This window comes from Hypanus sabinus, chromosome 2 (assembly GCF_030144855.1).
Source record: "Hypanus sabinus isolate sHypSab1 chromosome 2, sHypSab1.hap1, whole genome shotgun sequence".
Taxonomy (NCBI): Eukaryota; Metazoa; Chordata; class Chondrichthyes; order Myliobatiformes; family Dasyatidae; genus Hypanus; species Hypanus sabinus.
This window is the reverse complement of record NC_082707.1, coordinates 171727823-171753892: the sequence shown is the minus strand read 5'-3', so window position 1 is coordinate 171753892 and position 26070 is coordinate 171727823. Positions and strand designations below refer to the sequence as shown.

The 26070-nt window shown below is 43.2% G+C and overlaps 1 protein-coding gene across 1 annotated transcript in view; it reads left to right on the top strand.

Moving 5' to 3' along the window:
• The window catches only part of mdga2a (MAM domain containing glycosylphosphatidylinositol anchor 2a), a 916773-nt gene that overhangs the window by 380451 nt on the left and 510252 nt on the right, over positions 1-26070 (top strand). Inside the window, exon 6 of the mRNA XM_059959455.1 lies at positions 7405-7674. Coding sequence (XP_059815438.1) covers positions 7405-7674 — 270 coding nt within the window. The remainder of the gene's footprint in view (positions 1-7404; positions 7675-26070) is intronic.

The following is a 26070-nucleotide window of genomic DNA, read 5'->3' as shown; positions in this document are numbered from 1 at the left end:
GAAATTTCATTTCCTAAATTAAGGATTCATGAGGTTTGGTGCAGCTTTTAAGCCTAAGCGAAGATTCAGTTCAAAGACAGAATTTAAAAAAAGAGTGAACTAAGATATAACTAGTGGAGAGCTATCTCTCAGCTACTGTGTTATTCAAAATTCATTTTAGTCACTTAGAAGCAAACAAAATGTATCATCCCAGATCTGCTGATGAAAGAAGACCGGGGAAATAGAGCTGCCAGAAGGGTTGTAAATTCAGAAGAATGAGTAGAAAAACAAAATACTTTTAAATGCTATGAACCAATTAAATTTTGGTTTATACAGGGACCTTGGTTTTATTCTTTAACATCTCAGCTACAATCCCATTTATGCCCCTTAATTTTTCTTTTTGTTGCCTATGCTGAAAAGCTTCCTAAGTACTTAATCTGCTCACAAGTGATAAAGATTCCCTGTAGAGAGCATCACTCTGGAGAATTGGGCACCAGATCATTAGAGATGTCGATTAGCCAGCTAGAAAGGTACTGAGCAAACTATACATGAAATGAGCAAGGCCAGTCAAAAACACAAGAGATTCTACACACACAGGAAATCTAGAGCAACAGACATAAAATGGTGGAGGAACTCAGCAGGTCAGACTGCATCTATGCAGGGGAATAAGCAGCTGACGTTTTGGACTAGATCTTTCATTGAGATTCCTCATTCTCCTCCATAGCTGCTGACTAGTTTGCTGACTTTCTTCAGCATTTCGAGCATGTTCAATGCCACTGTTGACAAATTAGCCTGTGCAACTCTTTTAGAAGAGTTTGATTAAAAAATTATTTATCAATTCAAATACTTTGCCTTCTGGCTTGGCCAATATTTCGTTAAAAAATTATCAAGACTGCAGTTCAAGGATAATACTGTTTATATATTTTTGTACCGCTGTTATGGTAATTGTGTTACATCTGCTGCAGAATCAGAATTATAAAGGAGAAACATTAATTTGGTTGGATTTTATTACAATGAAAGTTAATTTTCTTTCATAGTGTCATCTTGGCATTGGCTCCACCCTTGGCTATCTATTCATGGAAGTATAATATGAATTGAGATCATTCAGATGTTTAATTGTACTCTTTCCTATGTATGACAAAGTTTTTAAGCTGAACATTGTTCTTAAGCTAGACATCCCTCTTGATATTTTGATGTAATTGTTACCTCACAGGTTGACAATAATTCCCCAAAACAGATGCCAAGCAACACCCAATGATGAATGATCTGAAAGGAATTAATGAGTCATATTAGTTGCTCATGGCGAAAGATGAGCTTTGAATTATAAGCAATAATTACCAAAGGTTTCTGGCATTAGAAAGTGATATCAACCAGCCAATTTATTTCATTCCTTTCAGCTTTTTGTTTCATGTCATAAATGATGTCCACCTATTCTGTTGATTGATGTGACCCTTCCAATTGTATGCAGGGTCATTTACCTGAAGGTGGAGACCCCCAACGCTTTGCAGTTGGAGGTTGCTGAGCTAAATTGATACAACTGAATTTTCATTAGCCTCAATAACCTCACTCAGCATCCAGCTACATATCTTAATGATCTGTCCAAGACTGCCATAGTAACAGAGTGGCTCTTTAAGTTTTTATTGTACAGCAAAAGCACCGTGAGCCAGCCATACGATGGGAGCTTTTTATTAGACCTGACTCCAGTGAATACCACTTTTGCACTGGTCTTGCTCAATGAGAATTCCCAATAGTTTGAGTATGAATGTGATGGAAAAGTAGTGCATTGTATTTTTCCCAAGTTGGCTACCAGGCTGTGGATTTGTGTTATTACTTGAAGTGGTGTACAAATCTTGACAAAATAATAGATATTCCTCATCCTAAAGAACAGAGAAATGTTTTCTTTTCCTTCCAGTCCCATCATAATTGCCCACTGCTGTTTCTCACCCCTCACTTTCTAGACTTTTGTACAGTACATCACACTTCCCTGTGGGCTAGGCAGGATAGTTAAGCAGAAAAAAAACTCTCCAGAGGTTATTGTGAGAAACACAGGAAGCCTGAGTTGCTGTGGAATAAACAATTAAATGAAGAATTTCTGGCACTTTGTGACAGATTTCCCCCAAGTTCTGCTTCATTGCTGTTTAGCACTGAAGATGGGTTTATGGTAGAAGATTTACACCTAATGAAAATATTTCACCTGACCAATGACCTGCTTTGAAACCAGAAAGGATAGAAGTTTATAATATCTATTGAGTGTTTGTTGAACACGTTGAAATCAATGGAACCATATTTTGGTGTTTAGCTAACAACTTGCTACAATGTCTGTTTGGTGCCTTCAACAACGAGCGAATTTCTGACTATCCCCCCCCCCCCCCCCCCATAAAATACCCTTCACCTGGCTGAGATCATCCAAATCCATGGACATCTGAACTGTCTATATCTTCAAGTTACGAAAATCGTGTCAGTGTTCTAGAGGTTTCATTTCAGTGAAAACCTGCACTGCAGTCCCACCTGTTTGATAATGTGTTGGGCTTTAAGCTGAGTGTGGATAATAGGCTGTTTTCCCAGTGGGCTCAATGCAGTGCCATCAGAGAGGAGGTGCAGGAGCCTGAAGACACACACTCAATGCTTTAGGAACAGCTTCTTCCCCTCCACTGCAAGATTTCTGAATGGACAATGAACATTCTACCTCACTATTTTTTGCTTTCTTTTTACACCATTTATTTATGTTTTATAAGCAGTATTTCTTATAATAGATGGTATATTTATATATTGCACTCTTCTACCTCTTCACCTGGCAGAGCCTGCGTCACGGTTGAAAGACAGAGCCGAAGTTAAGTGAATATGGAAGGCCAAGATGAAATACTTGCAAATAATATCTCTCTATGACCCTCTGTGCAGCAGCATTACTAGTACGAAAACAAGCTGATGCTTCAGGCAGGATGACCTTTGTGTGCCACAATACACCAGACACCCTGATTATTACTGACGGGGAGGATAAATAATGACATTCACTCCCTGCAGGCCAGATCACCCCACTGAGGAATCAGTGCTAAAAATAGTCAGAGATCATCAGCTTCGAACCAGCTCTTTCCCGGTGACTTCCAATGAGAAAGGCCATTATTGCTCTTCCTAAAAATCAATATTAAACAGTACCAATGGTGTAACAGAAAACTAATAACACTTCGCTGAAATGATTTGAAGATGTTCAGTAGATTAAAAAGGAATGCAGGGTGTCTATTGACTTTTATTGGTTGCTATTGTATAAATATATAGTGTTCATAAATATATGTGTACAGCTTTAAAAATATCACAAAGGGGATAGTGTTTAAAATAAAGACCAAACCAATATGTTAAAACACATTTACCTGAAACAGGGTAAAGATCCTATTCTAAGTTTTTTTCCACTTTACGTCTTATTCTGATGATCTATACAATGTGTCTATACATGTCTAAAGATGGTTACTGACCCTACAGGAGCAAGTGCATCAGTGAATGGTATACTGAAATCTGCTTGAGGCTTGGATTTTCCATCTTCAATATCAGTAATTTTTCAGTACTGCTGTGTGAAGAGATTTTGAAATGGGAATAAATTCCACACAGGAATAAATTTGGCCCGTCAGGAAATGTTTCATCTGTTTTCATAACCACCTTGCAAGAAATAACTTTGCCCACTGACATACACCCTGATTAGCATATTTTTAACAAGTGACCGTGAAACGATATCACGGAATTCATTTTGATCAGCAAGCATGCACTTATGTGAACCTGCAGTAACCACTGGTGCCCAACCTGCTCTTGTGGAAGTCAGGGCCATGTTCTCATTTAGAAACTTTGCCTCAGGAACTTTGCAGGTTGTCATTGCTGGTAAGTACCAGCGTTGACACTCATTCAAAGTTAAAGTCAGGAAGGAAACAGCCCTTTCAGTCCAAATTGTCCTTACCGACTATGATGCTTTTTTGAGCTAATCCTATTTACCTCCATCACCCAGTACTCATTTCCTACCCAAGTACTTAAACAAGTGTCTCCTAAACATTGGAATTGTTACTGCCTCGGCATCCTCCATGGCCCAGCTCCAGCTGGGAACCTCCAGCTCCATGGCCGTCTTATACAAGCTATTTGATTCATTTGGATAAAATGGACACCAGAGAAACAATGCAACAGTTCATGCATTCCTTGCACTCAAAAAACCCATCTTCATTAAAAACTACATTTAATTTTTGTAGAAACATGTTCAAATTGGTCAACAATGCATTACTGCATTTGTGTCTAGAGTCATAGTTATAGAACACTACAGCATAGAAATAGACATTTTGACCTTTCTAGTTCATGCAAATCTGTTCATCTGGCTAGTCCCATTGACCAGCGTCCAGATCATAGCCCTCCAAACCTCTCACATTAATGTATCTGTCCAAATTTCTCTTAAATCTTGAAGTTGAACCTGCATCCACAACTTGCACTGGAAGCTTGTTCCACACTCTTACAACCCTCCAAGTAAAGAAGTTCCCCCTCATGTTCCCCTTTCACCTTTCACCCTTAACCTATTACCTCTGGTTTGAGTCTTGACCAACCTCGATGGAAATAATCTGCTTGAATTTATCCTGTCTCCAATTTTGTATACCTTGATTAAATCCCACCTGCATTCTTCTGCTCTCTGGCGAATAATTCAGCCTTTCCCTATAACTCTGGTCATCTAGTCCTGGCATTCTCTACACTCTTTCAATCGTATTGACATCTTTCCTAAGGTGTCTCGCATTTTAGGAGTAACTTCCTCTCTGTATGTCTTATTGAGCAACTTCTCAAGCCTCCCAAATGACCCAGAGTGCAGTCAAAAATTAAGCAAATAAAAAAATCTACAGTTTTCAGCTCTCCTCACCAAAGGCTAGGTGAGCCACAGTCTCTGCTCCCCACTCTAACACTGGTGCATTTCCACTATGGCCTCTACCATAATGACCACCCCACTTAAATCTAACGTCCTTTTATTAGCCCTTGGCAAGTGCCTAATTATGCACAATCCAATGTCTCCACGAGAACTGTGACTCGCAGGATGTTCCCACTGTTCCTGCTCGCTTCTTTTGAAATCTTTCTCCTGCTATGGAGCCTAAGATCTCTAAGGGAACTGTGACTTGTAAAACGTCTGCTTTTGATTCTCAGGCTACTGAGTATAGGGAGGTTGTAGTCAGATTGTACCAGATTGAAATGCTGGCCAGACCACAACTAATAACCCTCAAAAACTTGAACAATGTGCTTTACCATAACCTCTGATCTGCAAATTAATCAGAATCAGATCAGAATCCTTTATTATCGCCAAGAATGAGGACACATGCAGGGAATTTGATGCCGGTTTCCCTGAGCTCCCTCTGTACAGAATTAAAAGCAAACAAAAACAATAGTGCAAATAATCATAAACTATATACAATGAGGTCCACCTCATTGAATGTACAGGTGGACTTGATTTATAATAGACTAAAATTCAAGTGTTCATAAGACTGATTGCATACGGAAAGAAACTGTTCTTGTACCTATTTGTCCTGGCATACAGTGATCTAAAGTGCCTACCAGAAGGAAGGAGTTGGAACAGGTGATGTCCAGGATGTGATGGGTCTAAAATAATACTGCTTGCTCGCTTCCTGACTCTAGATGCATATAAGTCCTGGATCAAGGGCAGCTTCACACCAGTGATCCTTTCCACAGACCTGTCAGTTCTTTGGAGTCTATTCTTGTCTTGTTTGGTAGCTGATCCAAACCAGACTGTGATGGACGAACAGAGTACAGACTGTATTATTCCTGAATAGAATTGGATCAGCAGCTCCTGAGGCAGGTTGTACTTCCTGAGTTGACGTAGGAAATACAACCTCTGCTGAACATTTTTTGATAAGAGTGTCCACGTTGGGTGTCCACTTCAGGTCCTGGGAGATTGTGACACCCAGAAATCTGAAGGTCTCCACAGCAGACACAAAACTGTTGAGTATAGTGAGTGGGGGGAGTAATGGGGGGCTCCTCCTGAAGTCCACTGTCATCTCCACAGTCTTGACCGTATTTAGCTCCAGATTGTTCTGACCACACAAATTATCTCTGATAATTTGCAACCATTTGGAAATCTTTATCATTCAATATGTGGCTCATTGTACAACTGTTGTTACATTGTCATCCAAATCATCACAGGGCATTGGTTTATGCACACTCTCCCTGTTCCCTGTAACCCCGATTTCCATACTTTGTTCATAGTCACTGGAAGCCCATTTCCTGTATGTACTCCTCACTCACTGCAGCCCTGGTTTCTGAGCTTCCATCCCACTCACTGTAGACCTGGTTCCTGAGCTCAGTTGCAACTCCTTCCACATTCTTTTTAAATCGGATGCAATGGAGCACTTACCACTACTGTATCACATCTAAAAAAATAGTAGAATATAAGTGTGTTGAAGAAATAACTGGAATAACATTCAATAGTTCAGAAAATTGGTTGGTCCTGGATGAATGGAATTTATGTTTAGTTCTATTGATTACATCTTTGGAAGAATGCAAAGATATCAGGGATGATACACAAGATCTATCAAAACTGGCTCTTGGACAAGTACTCTGCTTGGTACTTGGTGTTATGCATACACAGTGAGAGCTAAACGGACTGATTCTGTGTTGTATGGTACTATAAGAATATTGGATTTCACCCTTCAGGTAAACTAGAAAACCTGAGTGTTTTGTCATTGGAACAAAGATTGCTTAGGGAATGAATATTTGAAAAGTGGTATACAGAGCAGGATGGATTTAAATGAACTAAATAGAGGAAAACTGTTTGTATTAGTAAATAGTTCAAGAACTAGTGGAAGTACTGAAGGTCAAAAAGCACAAAAGTAAGATGTGAGAAAAAGCTTACATGTGTAGAGAATGGTGATGATATTAAACTCTCTGCCTGTAAGAGCAGTGGAAATAGATTAATATGGTCTTTCAAAAGGGAATTTTAAAAATAAAACAATGCTGGAAATGAAAGCTAGAAAACACTGCAGAAACAAAGCAGGTAGGTCAAGCAGCTCTGTGGAAAGGGAAACAGAATTAACATTTTGGGTTGAGAACCCTTCAGAGCTGAAATGTTAAGAGTTTTCCTATCCACGGACGTTGCCTGACCTGATGAGGATTTCCTACATTGTCTGTTTCTCTTTCAAGAGAAAATTGGATAGCGAGCAGAGGAGAAGTAAGTTGTGGTTGATTGGAAAAAGCTAAACAATGGAACTGATCAGTTACTCCAAGGAAAGCAATCATGGACTCGTGCCTTTTTCTCTTTTTGGTGATTCTTTTAACAACTGATTGTTTGTAGAGCTTCCTCTCAGCACACTAAACATTCAGTTTTGATACAAGGTGTGTTCATTACAGTCAGGATGAAGGAGCATGTATTTACATTCAAGTTTCTTTCTCTGCTTTTGTATCTTGCAGCTTCCCCTTCCATCAAGCTGTTGATTCCTGAGCAGATAGTCGTGAACCCTGGAGATTCGGTCTCAATGGTGTGTGTCACAACCGGTGGGGATCCCCCTCCTACTCTCACCTGGATTAAAGCTATTGGATCTCTTCCTGAGTCGAGCGTCCTGAAGGGAGGGACTTTAACACTGCACTCGATCAATGCTGATGAGGCCGGGGCATACAGCTGCCTTGCCAACAACAACGTGGGCAACCCTGCTAAAAAGTCAAGTACAATCACTGTAAGAGGTACGTCAACTTGTCAGTTTAAGCTAATTCAGTCAAGAACAATATCTCATCATTTGCCTCACTCTTTGCACTTGGCTCTTGAGTTTCAGATGGGGTGGTTTGTAAACACAAGAAAATATGCAGATGCTGGAAATCCAAAGCTCAAGCACACAAAATGCTGGAGGAACTGAGCTGGGCTGGCTGCACCAGATGCAGCCTGTCCTGCTGAGTGCCTCCGGCATCTTATATGTGCTGCTTGGGATGGATTGTGACTGGTTTTGGTGCCCATAATCAAGGGAGGGTCATGTTGGTTAAAGGCTGTGTTCCCAATTGTCGTATAATGACTCCTGCTGAACAAGTCACTGTCTGGGTAAGCAGAGTGAATGGGGGCAGACCCAAATAGCCCACCAACAATGAACGTCAAGGTTTGCAAGAATGACCACTTAGTATGGTGCCCCAGCAGAGCGACTAAGAAGAGGGGTGAGAGTGAAAAGTGTGGAGGAGACAGTAGTTCTGTGGGAAGAACTTCACTTAGGATTAGTCTCCAACATGTCATCATGATGCTCCTTGTATTGAGAAGCAGAATTTCTAGATTTGCAAACAATATCCAATAGGATTTGAATTCTGACTGACATTCTTGTGCATGTGCATCTCTGTACAGAATTTTCAGCAGAGAAGAGCATTTTGTAAATGAACCATTTCAAAAAGGGAGATAAGATACAACCTGTTATACAGACAACCCAACTTAATACACTACTAAGACTCTAGCTCCCATCCTTCCCGACCATAGTAGAATCCATTGTGTGTCATATCTGTGAATGTGTCCTGTGTTCAGAGTACAGGCCCTCATATAGGCAAGCATTGGCTCAATGTTTTCTATGCTATGACATTGAATACACTGAGGTCTACAAACTGGAAGGCTAGGACAGTGGAAGGTACATGAACTCTGTAGTCTAGGGAATTGGAATTTCAGAACTTAATGGGATGTATGGAGAGTGGAAATGCAGCATTTTATGTGCTAATGGCCACTCCTGTGTTACCGGTTAGACTACTGACCCAGCGACTAACTTGAAGGCTCCTTTGTAAAGTAAAGACACGTTGACAGCTTTCACTTGAAGAAGCAGTGTGTAAATTCCAAAAAACTCTTGTGGGTGCCTGCTATTTGAGCACCAGACACAGAACAGATGCGATAAGGGAAGCCGGGCACTTCCAGTGCTTTCTGTTTTTGACCCAGGGTACTGGATTGTAAGACAGAATGAACTCAACGTGTGCTCTGTGTTATAGGTTTTTATTTTTGGCACAAGGTGAAGATGACTCCTGCAATAAACACTGGTGATCTAAAATCTCCAATAGGTACCCTCCCCTGCCTCATTCCTACCATTAGATGATGTACAGTATTTACTGTGGGCTGTGCTATATTGCATTTCTTTGATTTCATGGAGGGTCTTTTCATGTACTTCGTATATTTTCTTCATTGTCAGTTGCAGTGCTGCCATTTTAATACAGTTTACTTTGACTTATTTGCATGTCGTAAATACTGGTAACCTTGTGGAATGTATGGAGGAGCTGCTTGAGGCCCCCAAAGCAGCCTCTTACTAGGACTGACTGCAGGCTGCATCATTACTGTCTCAGGTGGTTCTGTGAGTTATAAGGCACAAAGGCAGAAGCAGAAACAAGAGTAGATTGTTTAGCCCTTCTACCCAGCTCTACCCTTCAATAAAATCATGGGAGACCTTTGACCTCATGCCAATTTCTTGCTCTAATCCCATATTTCTTAACAATCAGTGATCATTCAGTCATCATTTAGAATGTACAGAGGCTCTACAGTTGCCTTCAGTGGAGAATTCCAACAAATCGCTAACCCCTAGGTGAAGAATTGTCTTCTCATCTCATTCTTGATTGGTGGATTCACTTTGATTTTGGAAATCCCAGGCAGGAGAAGTATGCAGAATACCCTGGCAAGCAATTGAAGAATTTGTATGGTTTGATGAGATCACCTCTTATCCTGGTAATCTCTTGAGAGCTAGTTTAATCTCTCCACAGAAGACTAATACCCCTACCCCGGGAATAAATCTATCCGAGAATTAATCTGTCAGTTAGAATGCTCTTTGCCTAGTCCTTGGTAAACCATCACAATCTGCAAATGTGGATGACTGTAAAGTATTGTCCATTGAAATTAGTTGTGCAATAATAAGCAAAGAAATTGGATTAACAGGACAAAGTCAGGCAGATCAACATTCATATAGTTCTTTCCAGAGCCTCAGAATATCCCAAAGAATTTTATATTTACAGTCAATTAAATATTTATTGAAGTGTAAGTGCAGAATGCAGAGCTGTTAACGCAGGTAAGCAAGCAGAGATATGATCATAACTGCATTATCTGTTCTGTCAGCGATGCTAGTTGAGGGATAAATACTTGGCCAGAACAATGAGGAAAATTTCCACATGCTCTTTTTCAGAAGAGTGCTATGGGATGTTTTATGCTTATCTGGCCAAAGTAGATAGTTTAAAATCTCATTTGAAAGACAAATTCTAAGAATGCAGCTGGGTTTCAGCCTAGAGTTTTGTGCCCAGCTCCCAGTGCAAAGTTGGAATCCAAAGGACTCAAGCTCAGGAATGACTCTGTTGGCATGAGAGCCACAAGCGACTTAGATAAGTGCTGTCACGTGGAAGCACAGGGATCATAAATAATGACTGAACTCAAAGATTTTGGTTGCTTTTTCATTCACGTACCTGACAGTCAACTCAAAAGTCACTTGGGTAATGTTCACACCATCCTCAAAGGGGCTTAACACTCTTTCTGAAATTTGGTTAATGCTGGCAAATCTGTCAGAAAATTGTGTGGCGGAACTGAAAAGTGACGGCTACAATGCCAGCAATCACTGATTGGTTTCAGTTCTGCCGCTGGGTGCAAGGAGTCTGTATGTTCTTTCTGTTATCACAGGGGTTTCCTCTGGTTGCACCAGTTTCCTTCCACATTCCAATGATGTATGGTTCAGGCTTGTAAGCTGTGGGCATGTTGTGTTGGAGTAAGATGTGTGACGACACTTCTGGGCAAAACCCTCTCTGATTTGATGTGACTCAACTGACACAAGTGTCAATGTACATGTGACAAATAAAGCTAATCTTTAAAAGAAAATCCTCAATACAATTTGGCCCTGCACTGAATTAATGGCGTCCAGTGACAGAAATTTAAAGTGTCTAACAAAAGACCAAAGACAATGCGAGGAATAGATTTTCACCCAGTTTGTGGCTATAATTTGAAATCCACTTCCTGAGAGAGTGAAAGGCTCCTGAAAGGCTTCAATCGAAGCCTTTAAAAGGAATTTAGCTTAGTATTTGCAGGAAATTAGGTTAGTATATGACAAAGACTGAAGTACGAGAACTAGTTGGTTCAAGATCAATGGTATACATTGTCAAGACTTTCAAGGAATATAAAAGAAACAGGGAAGGGACTAAAGGTCCATGAAATATTCTTGGCAAGTAGGATAAAGGGAAATCCAAAACATTTTGTAAATGTATTGAAAGCAAGAGGTTAGCAAGGGGAATATTAGCTCCACTCAGTGATGAAGCTGGTGCTTTATGACTGGAACCAGAGGGAATAGGTAAGATCCTAAATTATTACTTTTGCATCAATGTTCACAAAGAGAAGGAGATGAATGATAATGAGATCAAGAAGGAGATTGTTGATATTTTAGTGCATGTAATACTAAGAAGAGGTGTTGGGAATCGTGTAAGTCTGCAGAATCTGACAGGATTTGTGCTAGAATACTGAGATAGTCAAAGCAGGAAATTACTGAATCTGTGATCAAGATAATTGTATCCTCTTTAGCCACAGGCATTATCTCAGAAAATTGGAGAATAGCCAGTGTTACTCCTTTATTTAAGAAAGGCAATCATGATAACTCAGCAACGTAGGCAAATGAGCCATACAACAGTGATAGGTAGCAGAGCAAAGTGTGATGTTCTCCTACGGGGTTGTCTATTGGTGGGTCTTCTCAAGGCAGATCCAACATCCACTTATCCTGGTGCAGTATGGGCATGAGTGACGGTGGCTGTGGTTAGTAGCTGGATTGTTTGGTTGTTCAGTCTCTCTTTTAGCACCTGTGAAAGACATAATATCGACAATGGTTGGCATATTAGGAATAGTCAGCATGGTGCTGTCGTTTCTGATATGGTAAGTCTAGGTTACGGTTTACTAAGTCTGTAAATGACACAAAAATTGGCAACACAAGTAGATAGCATTATAAAGAGGTGTACAACATACAATACTTGCCTTCATATAAAATATTGAGTCATGTTGCAGCTACATAATACCTTGATTAGGCCATGTTGAGAGTACTGTGTGTAGTTCTGGTCGCAACATTGCAGGAATGATGTGGAAGCTTTGGAGAGGGTGCAGAAGTGATTCACTAGGATGTCGCCTGGACTGGAGTTCACTTCTTGTAAGGAGAGGTTTGACAAACTGAATATTTTTTCTTTGGAATGTCGGAACTTAAGAAGCAACCTTGTAGAACAATGTAAGATTTTGCAAGCTGTAGAGAGAGGAGGTAGTCAGAGTCATTTTCTCTAGGAAGGAAATGTCAAATATTGAGGGATTTAGCTTTAAAATGAGAGGGGGAAAGTCTAAAGGAGATCCACAATGTCAGATGATTTACACAGAGAGTGGTAGATGCCTGGAATACACTGCCAGGGGAACTGGTGGGAGCAGATACAGCATAAAAGTTCAGAGCTTAGACAGGCACATGAACAAGTAGGGATGGAGAGACACAGACCACCCGTGGGCAGATGGAATAGGTCTCTGCACCACAGGCTGAGGTTAGGTTCCATGTCGTCTGTGCCGTAAGGTTCTATGTTCCCTCCCGTGACTCAGATGTGAGAGTGACGAAAGGAAAGAGTGGCATGTGAAAGCATGCATGAAATGAAGGAAGAATGGAGAGGTTCTGAGAACATCAGACTGGGAAGGCAGCAACGTACAAAAGAAATGGAACGACCAGAAGAAATGAGTAAGAATGCTTTTCGATCTTCCTTCTGAATCAAACATCACTTTAATTAAATCCTTCCATCTCTTTAATTGTATTTCAGAGATTCGGTCTTTATTGTAAAACATTCTGCACTGGGATTTTATTGGTTGTTACTCTAGTTGCAGGTGTAGGAAAGAATCATATCTTTGGGAAACTGGAATTGGTTGGACACTATCACATCAGATCTTGTGAATCTATAATGTGGTGAATTTAATACTTAAGTGATTAAATACTAGAACATATTCAACTAGATTTGAATGTCATACAGGATTATTTCCATCTGTTAAATATGGGATTGCTATGTTTACTGGCCTGGATTGATTTAATGAAGGTTCACGTACAGTAGAAACTTGGAAGATGAGTGATGAAAACTAAGCAACTGGATTTGTATTTTTAAATTTAGAATGCATTTTGTTCATTTTAATTTGTCTCTTCTCTTTTTTTGCTCTGTGTGTGAGAATAGAAGAGTATATTTATGTTGGCAGTTTCTGGAGAGCTGAACTGAACAACTTGTCAAACTCTAGCACCACTGTAATATTGAGGTGACATGGGAACTATGAAAACTGCTATGTTTAATTTCCTAATACTGTGCCTTTTATTTAATGAACAGATTTTTCGCACAATAGTTTTTCTAAGGTTCTTTAGCAAACATTATTCTCTTGCATTGTATTATCTAGTGAAAAGTCCAGATGAAAGTGATCATTAGAAGTTGACTTCTTCAGTCAATACATGATGAATAGTGTGAAATAAAGTAGCATAATGCTTAAAGTAGCTTAACTCTGTGTTAGAACTTCAACCTACCATCAACCAGCTTCTTCACTGCACCACTGGAAGTTCTGAATCCTCTGGCCTGTCTCCTTATGGGATATATCAAAAAGCTGAGTTCCATTGTACTCACATGTCTGCCCAGTAGATTGATAATGTACTGGTGCCATTTCTTACTTTTGTGTGGACCAAAACAATTCTATCACTTTTCTACAGACATCCATCCTTCTATCACTTTCACATGGTCCATCTCTGAGTCCTCTTTCTCCGGACTTCTCCCCTCATTTTGGGGGATGGATTTGTGACCAATAACATTACAAGTTGATAGCTTCCTCAAGTTTTCTTGCTCCCTGTTCACACAGTTTCTCCGTTTCTGGTGTTGGTACCTTGCACTTCTTCTGAGACATTTATTAATGGTGGTTTCTTCCATGCCATGATTTAAAAGATTTTCACCACCCCTCTTCCATTCCCTACCCATTTCCTTTAACCCAGAGTAAGGATGGCTCTCCCCTTGTCTTCATCCTTCATCCCATCACTTTCACAATCAAAAGATTATCCTCCATAATTTTGGTTACATTTGGTATGATGCCACCACCAGGCATACCTTCCCCTCTGTTTTCCATAAGACCAAAGAGCAGGATTAGGCCATTCAGTCCATCGAGTCTGTTCCACCATTCCATCATGGCTGATCCTGGATCCCACTCAACCCCACACACCTGCCTTCTCCACATATCCTTTGATGCCCTGACCGCTCAATGGAAGTCTTAAATATACCCACAGACTTGGTCTTCACTGCAGTCTGTGGCAGAGCATTCCACAGATTCACCACTCTCTGGCTAAAAAAATTCCTCCTTATCTCTAGAAGTCACACCTCAATTTTGAAACATCCTCTCCACATCCACCCTGTCTAGTCCTTTCAACATTCGGTAGGTTTCAATGGGATCTCCCCACGTTCTTTTAAATTCCAGTGAGTATGGCCCTAAAGCTGCCAAACCCTCCTCGTATGTTAACCCCTTCATTCCCAGAATCATCCTCGTGATCCTTCTCTGGACTCACTCCAATGTCAATACATCCTTTCTGAGATATGGGGCCAAAACTGTTGACAGTTCTCCTAGTGCAGCCTGACTAGTGTCTTATAAAGGCTCAGCATTATTTCCTTGCTTTTATGTAATATCCCCCTTGAAATAAATGCCAACATTGCATTTGCCTACTTTACCATAGACTCAACCTGTAAGTTAACCCTCTTGGAGTCTTGCATGAGGACTCCTAAGTCCCTCTGCAGTTCTGATGTTTGAACCCTTTAGGTAGTAGTCCACACTATTTCCCAACACTGCATTCCATCTGCCACTATTTCGCCCATTCTTCCAATTTGTCTAAGTCCTGTTGCACTCACATTGCTTCTTCAGCACTACAAATAATTTGTCATCCCATCATTAATAACACTGTTTTCAAAGGAATTGTGTGATGTCAGAACCTCTAATCCATTTGTGAATGGTAGTGACATATCTCACTAGGGGGATAGTCACAACCCTCTATTCCCCCGGTGCTACATAGGCCAGCCCATCTGGAGGTCTCCTACTCACTATGACCTCCTTATCCCATTATCTATGTCTTCAGTTTCAGATACTGTTTGGAATACTTCTGGTCTGTATGGTGAGGCCCCCCCCCCCCCCCCCCCACTGTCTATTACTCGTGCCTTCCGGCAACTCAGATCCCTCTGCCACTCGGCTGAGCCCAGCTCCCCTTCGTGGTTCACCTGCAAACCTGCCTGTCTTCTGCTGGGCCCCCCTGACTTCACCTGCCTGAGTTTGAGAAGGGTTGGGAATCTCTTTCCTCAATTAGTGGGGAGTTAGCAAAAGGCAGCATATACCACATGCCTATTTCCTCATCCTCCGAGTCCATATCCCATTCAGGGGCGGGCGCCAGGTCTAATATTTCCTGCTGCTGGTCCTTCAGTCTCTCCATGTTACATTTACTATGTGCAGACTCCAGGTCAGGCTCTGGGTCAACCTGCACCTCTTGTCCCAGAGGTAGGAGGTGGTTCTGATGGAGAATCTTGACATGACCGTTCCAATCCTCTGGTTTCACCCAGGAAACTGGTATGTTTGACATCTGAATCTCCACTGCATAGGCAGTGGTCAGCCAACTTATGCTTCCCAGGTAGTCCCAAATTCTTTGAGGACTCAGTCTCCAGGCATGAGTTGGGAGAATCTAACATTTTGATCATACCTCCTGTTATTTCTTTGATTCTGCTTGGTAAACAAGACCTCAGCTAATTCATAAGCTTTTTTCAGCTCTCTTCTCATATCAGAAACATACTTCAGATAAGTCTTCTGCAATAGATCTTCCTTCCCAGTCACAAAACAGAGGTCAACAGGCAACCTCACCTTGTACTCAAACCTCAGATAATACAGTAGCTTCATTCTGTACACAGCTGAAGCAGTGGACCAGATATCCAATTTGTTGACACCATTTGTTCTTTTTACTGATCTCCAAGGTTCTGAGCATGTCTAACAAGGTCCAATTGAGGTGTAGTCCTTGACTTCTCAACTCCAAGCATGCTCTGTAACTCATGTATGAGCCTACTCTCGAAATCCCATCTGTGATCACTATACATCTGCCTGGGGAGGCCATAATAAATGAAATACTTCTCCCATAACACTTTGGCCACTGCGGATGTCCTCTGATCCTTGGTAGGGAAGGCTTGCGCATATCTAGAGTAGAGATCAGTAATGACCAAGACATTCTCCATGTTGCTGGCATCTGGCTCTATTGACTGGAGATCCATACATCAGAGGGGCTCCGCACTCAGCAAGTGGGACAATGGAGCAGTCCGAGCAGTGTCTTCTTCCGTGTGCATCAAATGCATGACTTACAGTATTCTTCAACCTCCTGCTTCATCTGGGGCCAGTAAAACCGATCTCCCAGCAATCCATAGATCTTTTCAACCCCCAAATGGCTAGACTCATCATGTAGTGACTTCAGCACATTCCTATGATGCTTCTCAGGCAGAACCAGCTGGGAATGCTGAGGCCGGACTGGAGGCACTGTGACCCAGTATAGGCTCTGTTTCCTCAACCCCAATCTGGGCCATTTTCTCAGTAGTACAGACACTGCATGGTGTTTCATCTTGTCTGCTTGGGTCATGTCCCCTTTTGCAACTGCTGACCGAACAGTACCAATACACAGGTCATCTCGCTGAGTGGCTGCCGCTTTCCCAGGGCTCAATTCTGGCAACCGCTTTGTCTTCAGTCAGGTTGCAGTAAGATTGTGGAATGGCATCATCAATAGCTCCCAATTGATCTCCCGCTTGATTCTGCCCTTGCCTTTCCTCTGCCTTCCCCGTGATGGAAAACTGGCACATGGCTTGCACTCCAAGTGCAGGGACGTGCTCCCACTCTCTGTTCCTGTCCAGCCATTCATGCGCATGTATTGGCGATGTATTGGCATCAATGTTTCTACTTCCCAGCCAGTACTTCAGGCTGAAGTTATAGGCAGACAATGCCACCAACCACTATTGGACGATGGCATTCAATTTCGCTGAGGTCAGTTAGGGGATTATTGTCCATCCTCACCTCAAACTTGGCACCATGGAGGTAGTAACTCAGCTCACAGCCCATTTCGATGCCATAAACTCCAACATGTGCGTGGGATAGTATTCTCAGAGGGTGACAGACTCTGGTTGACAAACGCAACAGGTCTCAGCCCTGTGACCTCATCCTGATACGGAACACCCCTAAGCCCTTTCTGCAGGCATCTGAATGCAACCAGGGATCTGCAAAAGCCAGCACCAGCGCTTGCCAACAGCTCTTTCAGCAACTGAAAGGCCCATTCACATTTTGCATCCCATCTCACTCCAAAAGGCTCCAAAGGACTAAGATAATCTTTACTATCCTCTTCTTTTGTCCTCCCTTTCTTCCCCAAGAGAAAGTAACCACACAGAAGGTGATTTAAAGGGTGACTCACTTTAGAGTAGCCCTTAATGAACATCCGATAGTACCCATGGGATCTAAGGAATGAGCGCAAAGCATCACAGTCTGGAGCCTTGGTCATGTGGTTACCACCTCTATCTTAGGCAGATCTGTAGCTACTCCATCTCATTAGACTATGTGCCCAGCGTAGTTGACAGACATCTTGCAAAACTGCTATTTGTCCAGGGAAGGTTTTAACACTTCAGCTTTCAGGCAGCCTAGCACCTTCAGTAGGCTCGCTTCATGTTCTTACAAGGTGGACCCGATCATCCAGATACTCCAATACCTCCGGCAAGTTTATATCCCCCACCATTTTCTCTATGACATGCTGGAAAGTTGCAAGGGCTCCTGATACGTCATGGGGTATCCTTTCGAACTGGAAAAGTCCCAGTGGACATATGAATGCCATCTTCTCTTTATCAGCCTCACTCATGGGAATCTGGTAATATGCACTCCTCAAGTCCACCATACAGAACCACTTCACACCATTCAAGCAGTCCCGCGCATCCTCGATTCTCATGACTGTATAATGGTCGGGGTCTGTTCAGAGTCCAATAGTCCACATATATCTGTACCTTTCCATTCTTCTTCCTGGCCACCAATATTGGAGACGTATAAAGGTTTCTGGACTCAGTGATGATCCCAGCTTCTTTCAACTTCTGCAGACACTGCCAAATGTCCTCCACCTCTGAGCAGGTATCCTCTGTCACCCGGGTAGTGTGGCGAGTGCTCTTGGAACAACCCACGTCAAACTTGTCAGCAGAAAAGACATCTTCCAGCTTCAATATTTTCTCTATCAACCTCCAGGTACCAGAGAGTCCTCAAATGTGAGTGACTCAGCAGTCAACTTTCCTCTTTTCGGAGAGAGTTTCTCCCTGGCTTGACTCACAGGGACACTAGAGATTACCACCACTGGGAAGAGGTGCGTCATTGGCATCGCCTGTCTGAGGATGACCTCTTGCTGTAAAGTGCTCCTGACACTCACTGTTATCTTGTTCATTTGTACAACCGAGGGCTTCTGTGGTTTGGGTCTCACCAATACCCTAGCAGGTAAGCAGGACTCCTATTCATGGTCTTCTGGAGCATCCACCAACAGGGCCTCAGCATCAGGCATTCTGGGAAATTTGGGGTTTCCCATTACTCTCGCTATCTCCCTAGGCTGTAACCCGATTGGTTTTGACTGGGCGAAGCGCAAAGTCCCTCCTTTATGCTCACCATCCAGCCCGGTGCGGCCATGCACTTTCTCAAAAGCAGCATGGAAGGCAGGGTAAATCGACAATGTTTTCAGAAAGCTCTCTCCAGCTTTCTCCTTGCAGATTCCCACTAGCCTCCTCTCAATAGGAGTATTCGTCTCCACAAGAACTGAAGCTTTGTCCTTCTCAACTGGGTCTGGACAAACCAACACTAATGTATGAAGGACCTCAGCTACTCCCACATCTGCATCCAAAAACTCCAGCTTCAATGACAAGCAGCCATCGTACAGAGTCCTCCGTACTAAGACCCCAGATCTCTAGTGAAGTCAATGGTAAATGCATCAAATATTGCTTGTAAAACAGCAGAGTAACCTGAGAGCCAGTGTCAAGTATGGCTCTAGCATAACTACCCTCAATCCGTAGATATACACAGGAGCTTGGCCCCACTGAGCCTTCAGGACTAGGGTTTTTTGCTTCAGGGTGTTCCGTGATATATGGCTGGGAACGTGTTGCCCCCAAAACGCCAGGCCATTCCTTCACTGAGTCTCTCCGCTTAGGTCCCCGGGAGAACACTCTCCGGGGGGTTTTCCTGTCCTTCACGCTCCTGTCCGATGTGTCCCACTTCACTACAGTTATAACAGACAATACCAGTTGCTCCCCTTCTCGCTGGACCCTGTTCACTCTGTTTATTCCGTCCCCGCAGGGAGTCTGACTCCCTGTCAGCTCTATGGTGCAGGGTGGCTGCACCTGCCGATAACTACCGGGACATCTCGGTCCTAAGCTCTGCCACGAGCTCCTTTACCACTCCCCAGGGTGGGTTATCAGTGGTCACTTCAGCCAAGGGGACCACTACCGAGAACTGTACCCTGCTGACGGAGGTCTCCCGTGTCTCCATCGCATTCTCTGCCTCTCTTACTTCTCTGATCAGCTTGACAAATGAAGGAGGGGGGCATATCTTACAAGACATTTGGAGACCCCAAGCAATCAGGTCCGGTGACTGGGCACCTTTTGTCACTTGGTCCACTCTTAACTGAGTCGCCTCAGCTGTTTGAATGCCCCTCTCCACCACAAGCAACTCAGCTGCCTCTCTAGCTGACAAATGTAGGTAGAAAGTTTCTCCCCCTTCTCCTGATACATGTTCTGAAACCCCATCATATGCTCCAGTGGGCTTCCCTTCACACCAAACACATTTTCTAGTGCTTGCATGTAGCTTGCAGAGGTAGCAAAGGGGTTCTGTGTCTTTAAGGATCTCATTACATCAGCAGCTGGTCTCATCAAACTTTCAACCAATCGCTATCTGTTTATGGCATCAGAGCACTGCCACTCAATCAGCATCTGAGAGATCTGCTCTGTCCAAGTCCCATACTCCTCTTCCCTCTAGGGGGGTGAGCTTCACCCTTGAGAACATTCTCAGCTTTTGATCGCTAGGACCCTCCACCTGTGCACTGGGTCATTTATTCACCAGAGAGGTAAGGGCTGATACTAACTCACTTCGCCCTGGGGGACTCATTAGACATTTCAAATCAGTGCACTCCTTCCCCTCGCTCCACAGAAACGAGAGCAACCGGTCGTTGAAGTCCTCACCCCCAGCTATGGTCAGCGTGAAAGCACACACAACTTTCCGCACGTCACTTGCATCCATCTCGAACAAGTGGATCTCCCACCGGGTCGTGTTAATGACCAGTTCTGCCCAGAATCATCTCTCTTCACCTCCAGCCAAACTCAAGCCCAAGCCCAACCTTATTGTCCCTCACCGAGAAAAACCTTCTGCTAATTGGAGAGCACACATTCCACATCATCCCTTATCTTCAACAGTAACCCAAGCAGGCTGAAAGTAGAATAACTCGCTCCCACAGAGCTGCCATATGAACACCTACAGCATGACAGTAAAGATGTGGACCAGAGCATTATAGTATCTATAGATTTTGCCACAAAGCTATCAATTTCATTATCTAAATCATTGACAAACAATGTGAAAAGTAGCAGTCCCAATACTGACCCCAGAGGAACACAACTAGGTTGGCAGCCAAACAGAAATGTCCCCCTTTATTCCCATTCGCTGCCTCCTGCCTGTCAGCCATTCCTCTAATCATGCCAGTATATTTCCAGTAAACACGGCAGGATTTTATCTTGTTAAGCAGCCTCATGTGTGGCACCTTAGCAAATGCCTTCTGAAAATCCAAATAAATGACAATCCACTGCCTCTCCTTTGTCCAGCCTGCTTGCTACTTTCCCAAAAACTCTAACGGATTTGTCAGGCAAGATTTCCCTTTACAGAAACCTTGCTGCCTTTGACTTATTTTATCATTAGTTTCCAAGTACCCTGAACCCTCATCCTTAATACTAAACTCCAACACTTTCCCAACCACAGAGGTCAGGCTAACTGGCCTATAATTTCCTTTCTTTTGTCTTCCTCCTTTCCTAAAGAGTGGGGTGACATTTGCAGGCTTCCAGTCCTCCGGCACCATGCCAGTTTCAAGTGATTTTTGAAAGACCATGACCGATGTATCCATTATCTCTTCAGCAACCTCTCTCAGGACTCTGGGATGTAGTCCATCTGGTCCAGGTGACTTATCCACAATAAGACCTTTGAGCTTGCCTAGCACTAATATTAATGGCACTCACTCCTGGTCCCCAACACTTACGGACCTCTGGCACACTGCTAGAATCTTCCACAGTGAAGACTGATGCAAAGCACCCATTAAGTTCATCTGCCACTTCTTTGTCTCCCATTACTACCTCACCAGCATCATTTTCCAGTGGTCCAATATCAACTCTCAGCTCCCTTTTACTCTTTATATAACTGAAAAATCTTTTGGTATCCTGCTTTATATTATTGGCTAGTCTGCTCTTAATTTAATCTTTTCCCTTCTTATCTCTTTTTAGTTGCCTCTTGTAGGATTTTAAAAGCTTCCCAATCATCCAACTGCCCACTCACTTTTGCTGCCTTGTATGCCCTTTCCTTGGCTTTTATGCAGTCCTTAACTTCCCTTGTCAGCCACAGTTGCCTACCCCTGCCATTTGAGATAGAACATGTCTATACATGTACCTTAGGAACGGTTCCCAGAAACCTTAACCATCTCGGCTCTGCTGTCTTACACACCAATATCCTTCTCCAATCCACCTGGGTAAGCCTCTGCAATTCCCTTTATTCCATTGCAATACTGATACATTGGGAGTTATGCTTCCCCCTCTCAAATTGCATTATGCATTCAATCATATTACGATCACTGGCTCCTAAGGGTTTCTTTTCATTAAGTGCCCCATTAAGATCTGGGTTAATACCCCTCTTTTATAGAGACTGTTTTTTTAAAGCTCTTCGCCAGACCTGCGAGGGCACACGTCTGTTGTGTCTGCACAGTACTCCAATCAAGAGTTCTGGTTCGTTCTTCTATCTCCAGCAATAAGCCTTCATCTTCTCATATCATTTTTCGATGCAACAATAAGAAAGATAACATCCTCCCTTTTATCCCTTCCGTTCTCACCACCTTGGACCCAAAGATACCATCTCAGTGAGGCAGCAGGTCACATGCACGTCTAGTTTACCACACGCAAAATGCATGTGGAATTCAGCATGTCAGGCAATACCTCTGGAGGGGAATAAACATTTGACGTTTCAGGCCAGGACTGGAAAGGAAGGGGACAGAAGCCAGAATAAGAAGGTGGGGGAGGAGAACAAGCTGGCAGGTGATAAGGGAGGCTCTTCTCTGAAGATTGTCGTGGTGGAGAGGCTTGTGAGTTGCTGACATCCAGAGAGTGATGCCATCTGCAGCTTAGCTCCTGGTAGGGTCATCCATAGCAGTAAAGTAAAGGGGGGGGGGGGGTTTGGTTTCCAGGCAAAATGTGATCCAACAAAGACCTAAACATGGAGATGGAAGATAATACATCACCATGGCACTGAAGCTGAAGGAAGACTTCAGCAGTGAAGGATCCCATGTCATCTTGAACTCCATGCCGCTGGACCCTGACATCAATTTGTCAAAAACCAAGCTTCAGCCTCTCCATGTTGAAAAGTGCCACATGGAGGCATTCTCCATTAAGGGCAACCCTTTACGAAAACATCTCACGTGACTTGAGTGATCGTATTACTACTACTACTAAATAGTTCTTCCTTCTTCTGTCCCCTTCCTTTCTAGTCCTGATGAAGAATCTCAGCCTGAATTGTTGACTGTTTATTCTCCTTCATAGATGCTGGCTGACTTTGAATTCCTCCAGTATTTTGCGTGTGAAGCTCATAGTTCAAAACTTGTCTGTTTTCACTGGTACTGAAATATCATTAGTTTGGAGAAGTTAGCATAATAATAAAGTTTGCAATGAAATTTAGCCAAGAACAGGAGCCATATGTTTCATACATCAACCAATGGAGATTACTTTCTAAATTAGATTAATGATGTAGAATAGTGGTCTGCAACCCGTCGCGCGATTGACTGGTCAATCTTTGAGACTTTCCCAGTAGATCCCGAAAAAAAAGAAAAATAAATACACAAATACTGTTGAGAGATTGCTTCCGAGTTGCAGGGTTTTAGTTCCGCTCTTTCTGCCCAGTGCGCATGTGTGTAACTCCCCCGCACTACACAGTGTACTTCAGTGGTCCCCCAACCACTGGGCCACGAGGAAACAATATGAGTCAGCTGCACCTTTCCTCATTCCCTGTCCCGCCCGCCACTGTTGAACTTGAACCCATGCGAGATCATCAGCCACCTAAACGCAGTGACACCCTCACGCGGCCGGCGGGAAGTACCATTGCTAACGGCCTGGAGCGCGGATTGATGGGCGCCACCCCTGAACCTGTTTAGCACTCGTGGGGAACCCGGTGCTAAAATATTTGCAGACGACCTAATTCGGGCTCAGCGTTTCGTAAGTATAAGAGCAGCTACTGCGCCGCGATCTACTGAAACAAACTTTCGTCGGCTGATAGATCCTACAAGGGGGGCGGGTGGGCACCCTGTTGCTCTCCTCACTCAGTCGGTCGCTTTCTCCGGACTGCGACTGCCGCGGCCCCGGCATGGCCCTGACCTTGTCTTCTCACCCCACCCACGACCAGCCACACCTGGCCAAGGCGTCTGGTGATGGGCGGGTGGGAAGCTGTCTAATGAGTCAATGAAGCCCTTAAAACTGCTTCAGTACCTTGAGTCCTAGCACCCTGCACTTAAAGACGAACCTGCTGAGTTTTCTCAGCGGAGAAAACGTGAGCAGCGCGGGACAACAGCTAAGTGCCGAGAGCCGCGAAAACTAAATTGCGGAGTGGACTGGACCTAAGGAACCACCGTTGATTAGTGCTGTATTCCTGTCGTGTTTATCACCTCCACCCCCACCCCCCCCCCCCCGGTCGGCTGGTCCGCAAGAATATTGTCAAAGTTAAGCCAGTCCGCAGAGAAAAGGGCCTGGGTACCCCCGTAACTTATTTCTACTTCTGGGTTACAGGGTTTTACTTCCGGTCTTTTCTGCCCCGGTGTGCATGTGTGTAACTAATCGACCTGGGGTTGATCTCGCCTTTTACTAAGGCCGAGGTAGGGGATTGTGGGCTTAAAAAGGTTGGTGACCACTAATATAGAGAAATATAATAAGCACAAATTGATTTCGGTTGAGATATTTAATGCAAACATTGATAATAGTCTTGCAATTAAATTTGGTGTTAGAGAAAGCTAAAGCCATAAGTCTTTTATTTCTTTGACTGAACATGACACTGGAGTTTATAACAGAAATGTGTCTTTACATTCAAGAAGTGACCAATGACTTCTGCTAATGTTGAGATGAATTAAAAAGATTGACGTTATTGATCATTTGCTGCATTAACTTGAGAAAAATAGTAGAAACATATTGACGTGATCTCCATTGGTTCCACCGCTATTTTTCAAATGGTTTGAGATAACCTGTCCTCACCTATGGAAAATAAGAACCCTAAAGATACCTCTTATGTTATAATTTCTCCAGTTTTCCTCCTTCCTCCTTTCTTTGGAATAATTATTTCCATTTTTATTTTGATTTATAGCAACATAGTCTTGGGAGTCTTGGAGGATGATTTTGGAGCTGGAAGTGCTGAATTTATTTCTTTTATAAATAAACATTTATACAGATTAGCACCCTGGCAACTACAACTCCAGATCAACAAAAATCACAGATTTAATTGTCTCTGCAGATTGAAAAATGGTAACAGACCCAAAAAGTCTATAGGAATGCAACTTGTGTCTGAAGGTATGGTATATGGGGGGGGGGGGGGGTGCAGTGAAAATGGTCTTACTTTGCTGCCAGTGCTTCAGAGTTGCATGTGTTTGCAATAGGTGGATCTCTACAAGACAAATATGATGATGGAAAGATAAGGGGAATGAGGAAGATCCTCCGTCCCCTCACCAGCTGATGTGTGATCACAGGTAGTAGACTGTACGTGACTGGTCACAGTACTGTTGGAGACGAGGAGCTTCTGCTATATTAATCAGCACTGAGGCATTTTTAGTAGAGCTCAGGAGAGATATAGAACCAATTGAAACCATCGAGAGAGTCACTTGAGGAGGTGGTTGTGGCACGGCAGGCAGGAGGGATGACCAGGAATCCAAGACAAAACAGAAACTGAAGAGGCCAATGAGACAGCAACCTGCCCATGCTCAGTGTCATCAAATCATTAAAGACTACCAGAGTATTATCAATCCTTCTCCGAAAGCACAGCCGTCCCTCCAGCCCATTCATTGTGTCCAGATGGTGAGCACTGAAAGCCACAAGCTGGTATATAATGACTTTTTTTCCAAAATTCATTTTCATGGAGCTCCAGAATTAAAAATGATCTTTGTGCAAAACCCCTGCTACCTGTTTTCTGAGCTGAGTATCGTGTTCCATTGTTTTAAAGAGCTTCTTTCCCTGTGACAAGAGCTTAGGTGGTAGGAAACATTCAAGCTTCTGCCAAGAGAGGCTAAGGTTCCTCCACTAGCCTCCCTTGGGCTTGGATGATCTGGTTACAAACGCTGATGGAGATTGAGTTAGTGTGGCTGATTGGAGCCGCTAACTGTGTGGGAGACAGGGGGATCGTGTAGCATTGTCCTGTCATAGCACCTCAGCATGGACAGTACCCTCCCTAGATAAGAGTCAGGAGTAAAGTGACACAATTCATCCAAAAATTGGGCACCATGGGAGCGTAGGGGTTAACATGATGCCATTGCAGCTTGGGACGTTCCAGGCATAAACATGAGAAAATCTGCAGGTGCTGGAAATCCAAGAAACACAAACAAACAAACTGGAGGAACTCAGCAGCCCAGGCAGCATCTATGGAAAAGAGTAAACTGTTGATGTTTCGGGCTGAGACCATCAGGACCGGAAAAAACGACAAGAAATCAGAGTAAGAAGGTGGGGGGAGGGAGAAGAGAAACCAGGGGAGGGGGAAGGGGTGAAGTAAAGAGCTGGGAAGTTGCTTGATGGGATAGATAAAGGGCTGGAGAAGGGGGAAGCTGATGGGAGAGGATAGAAGACCATGGA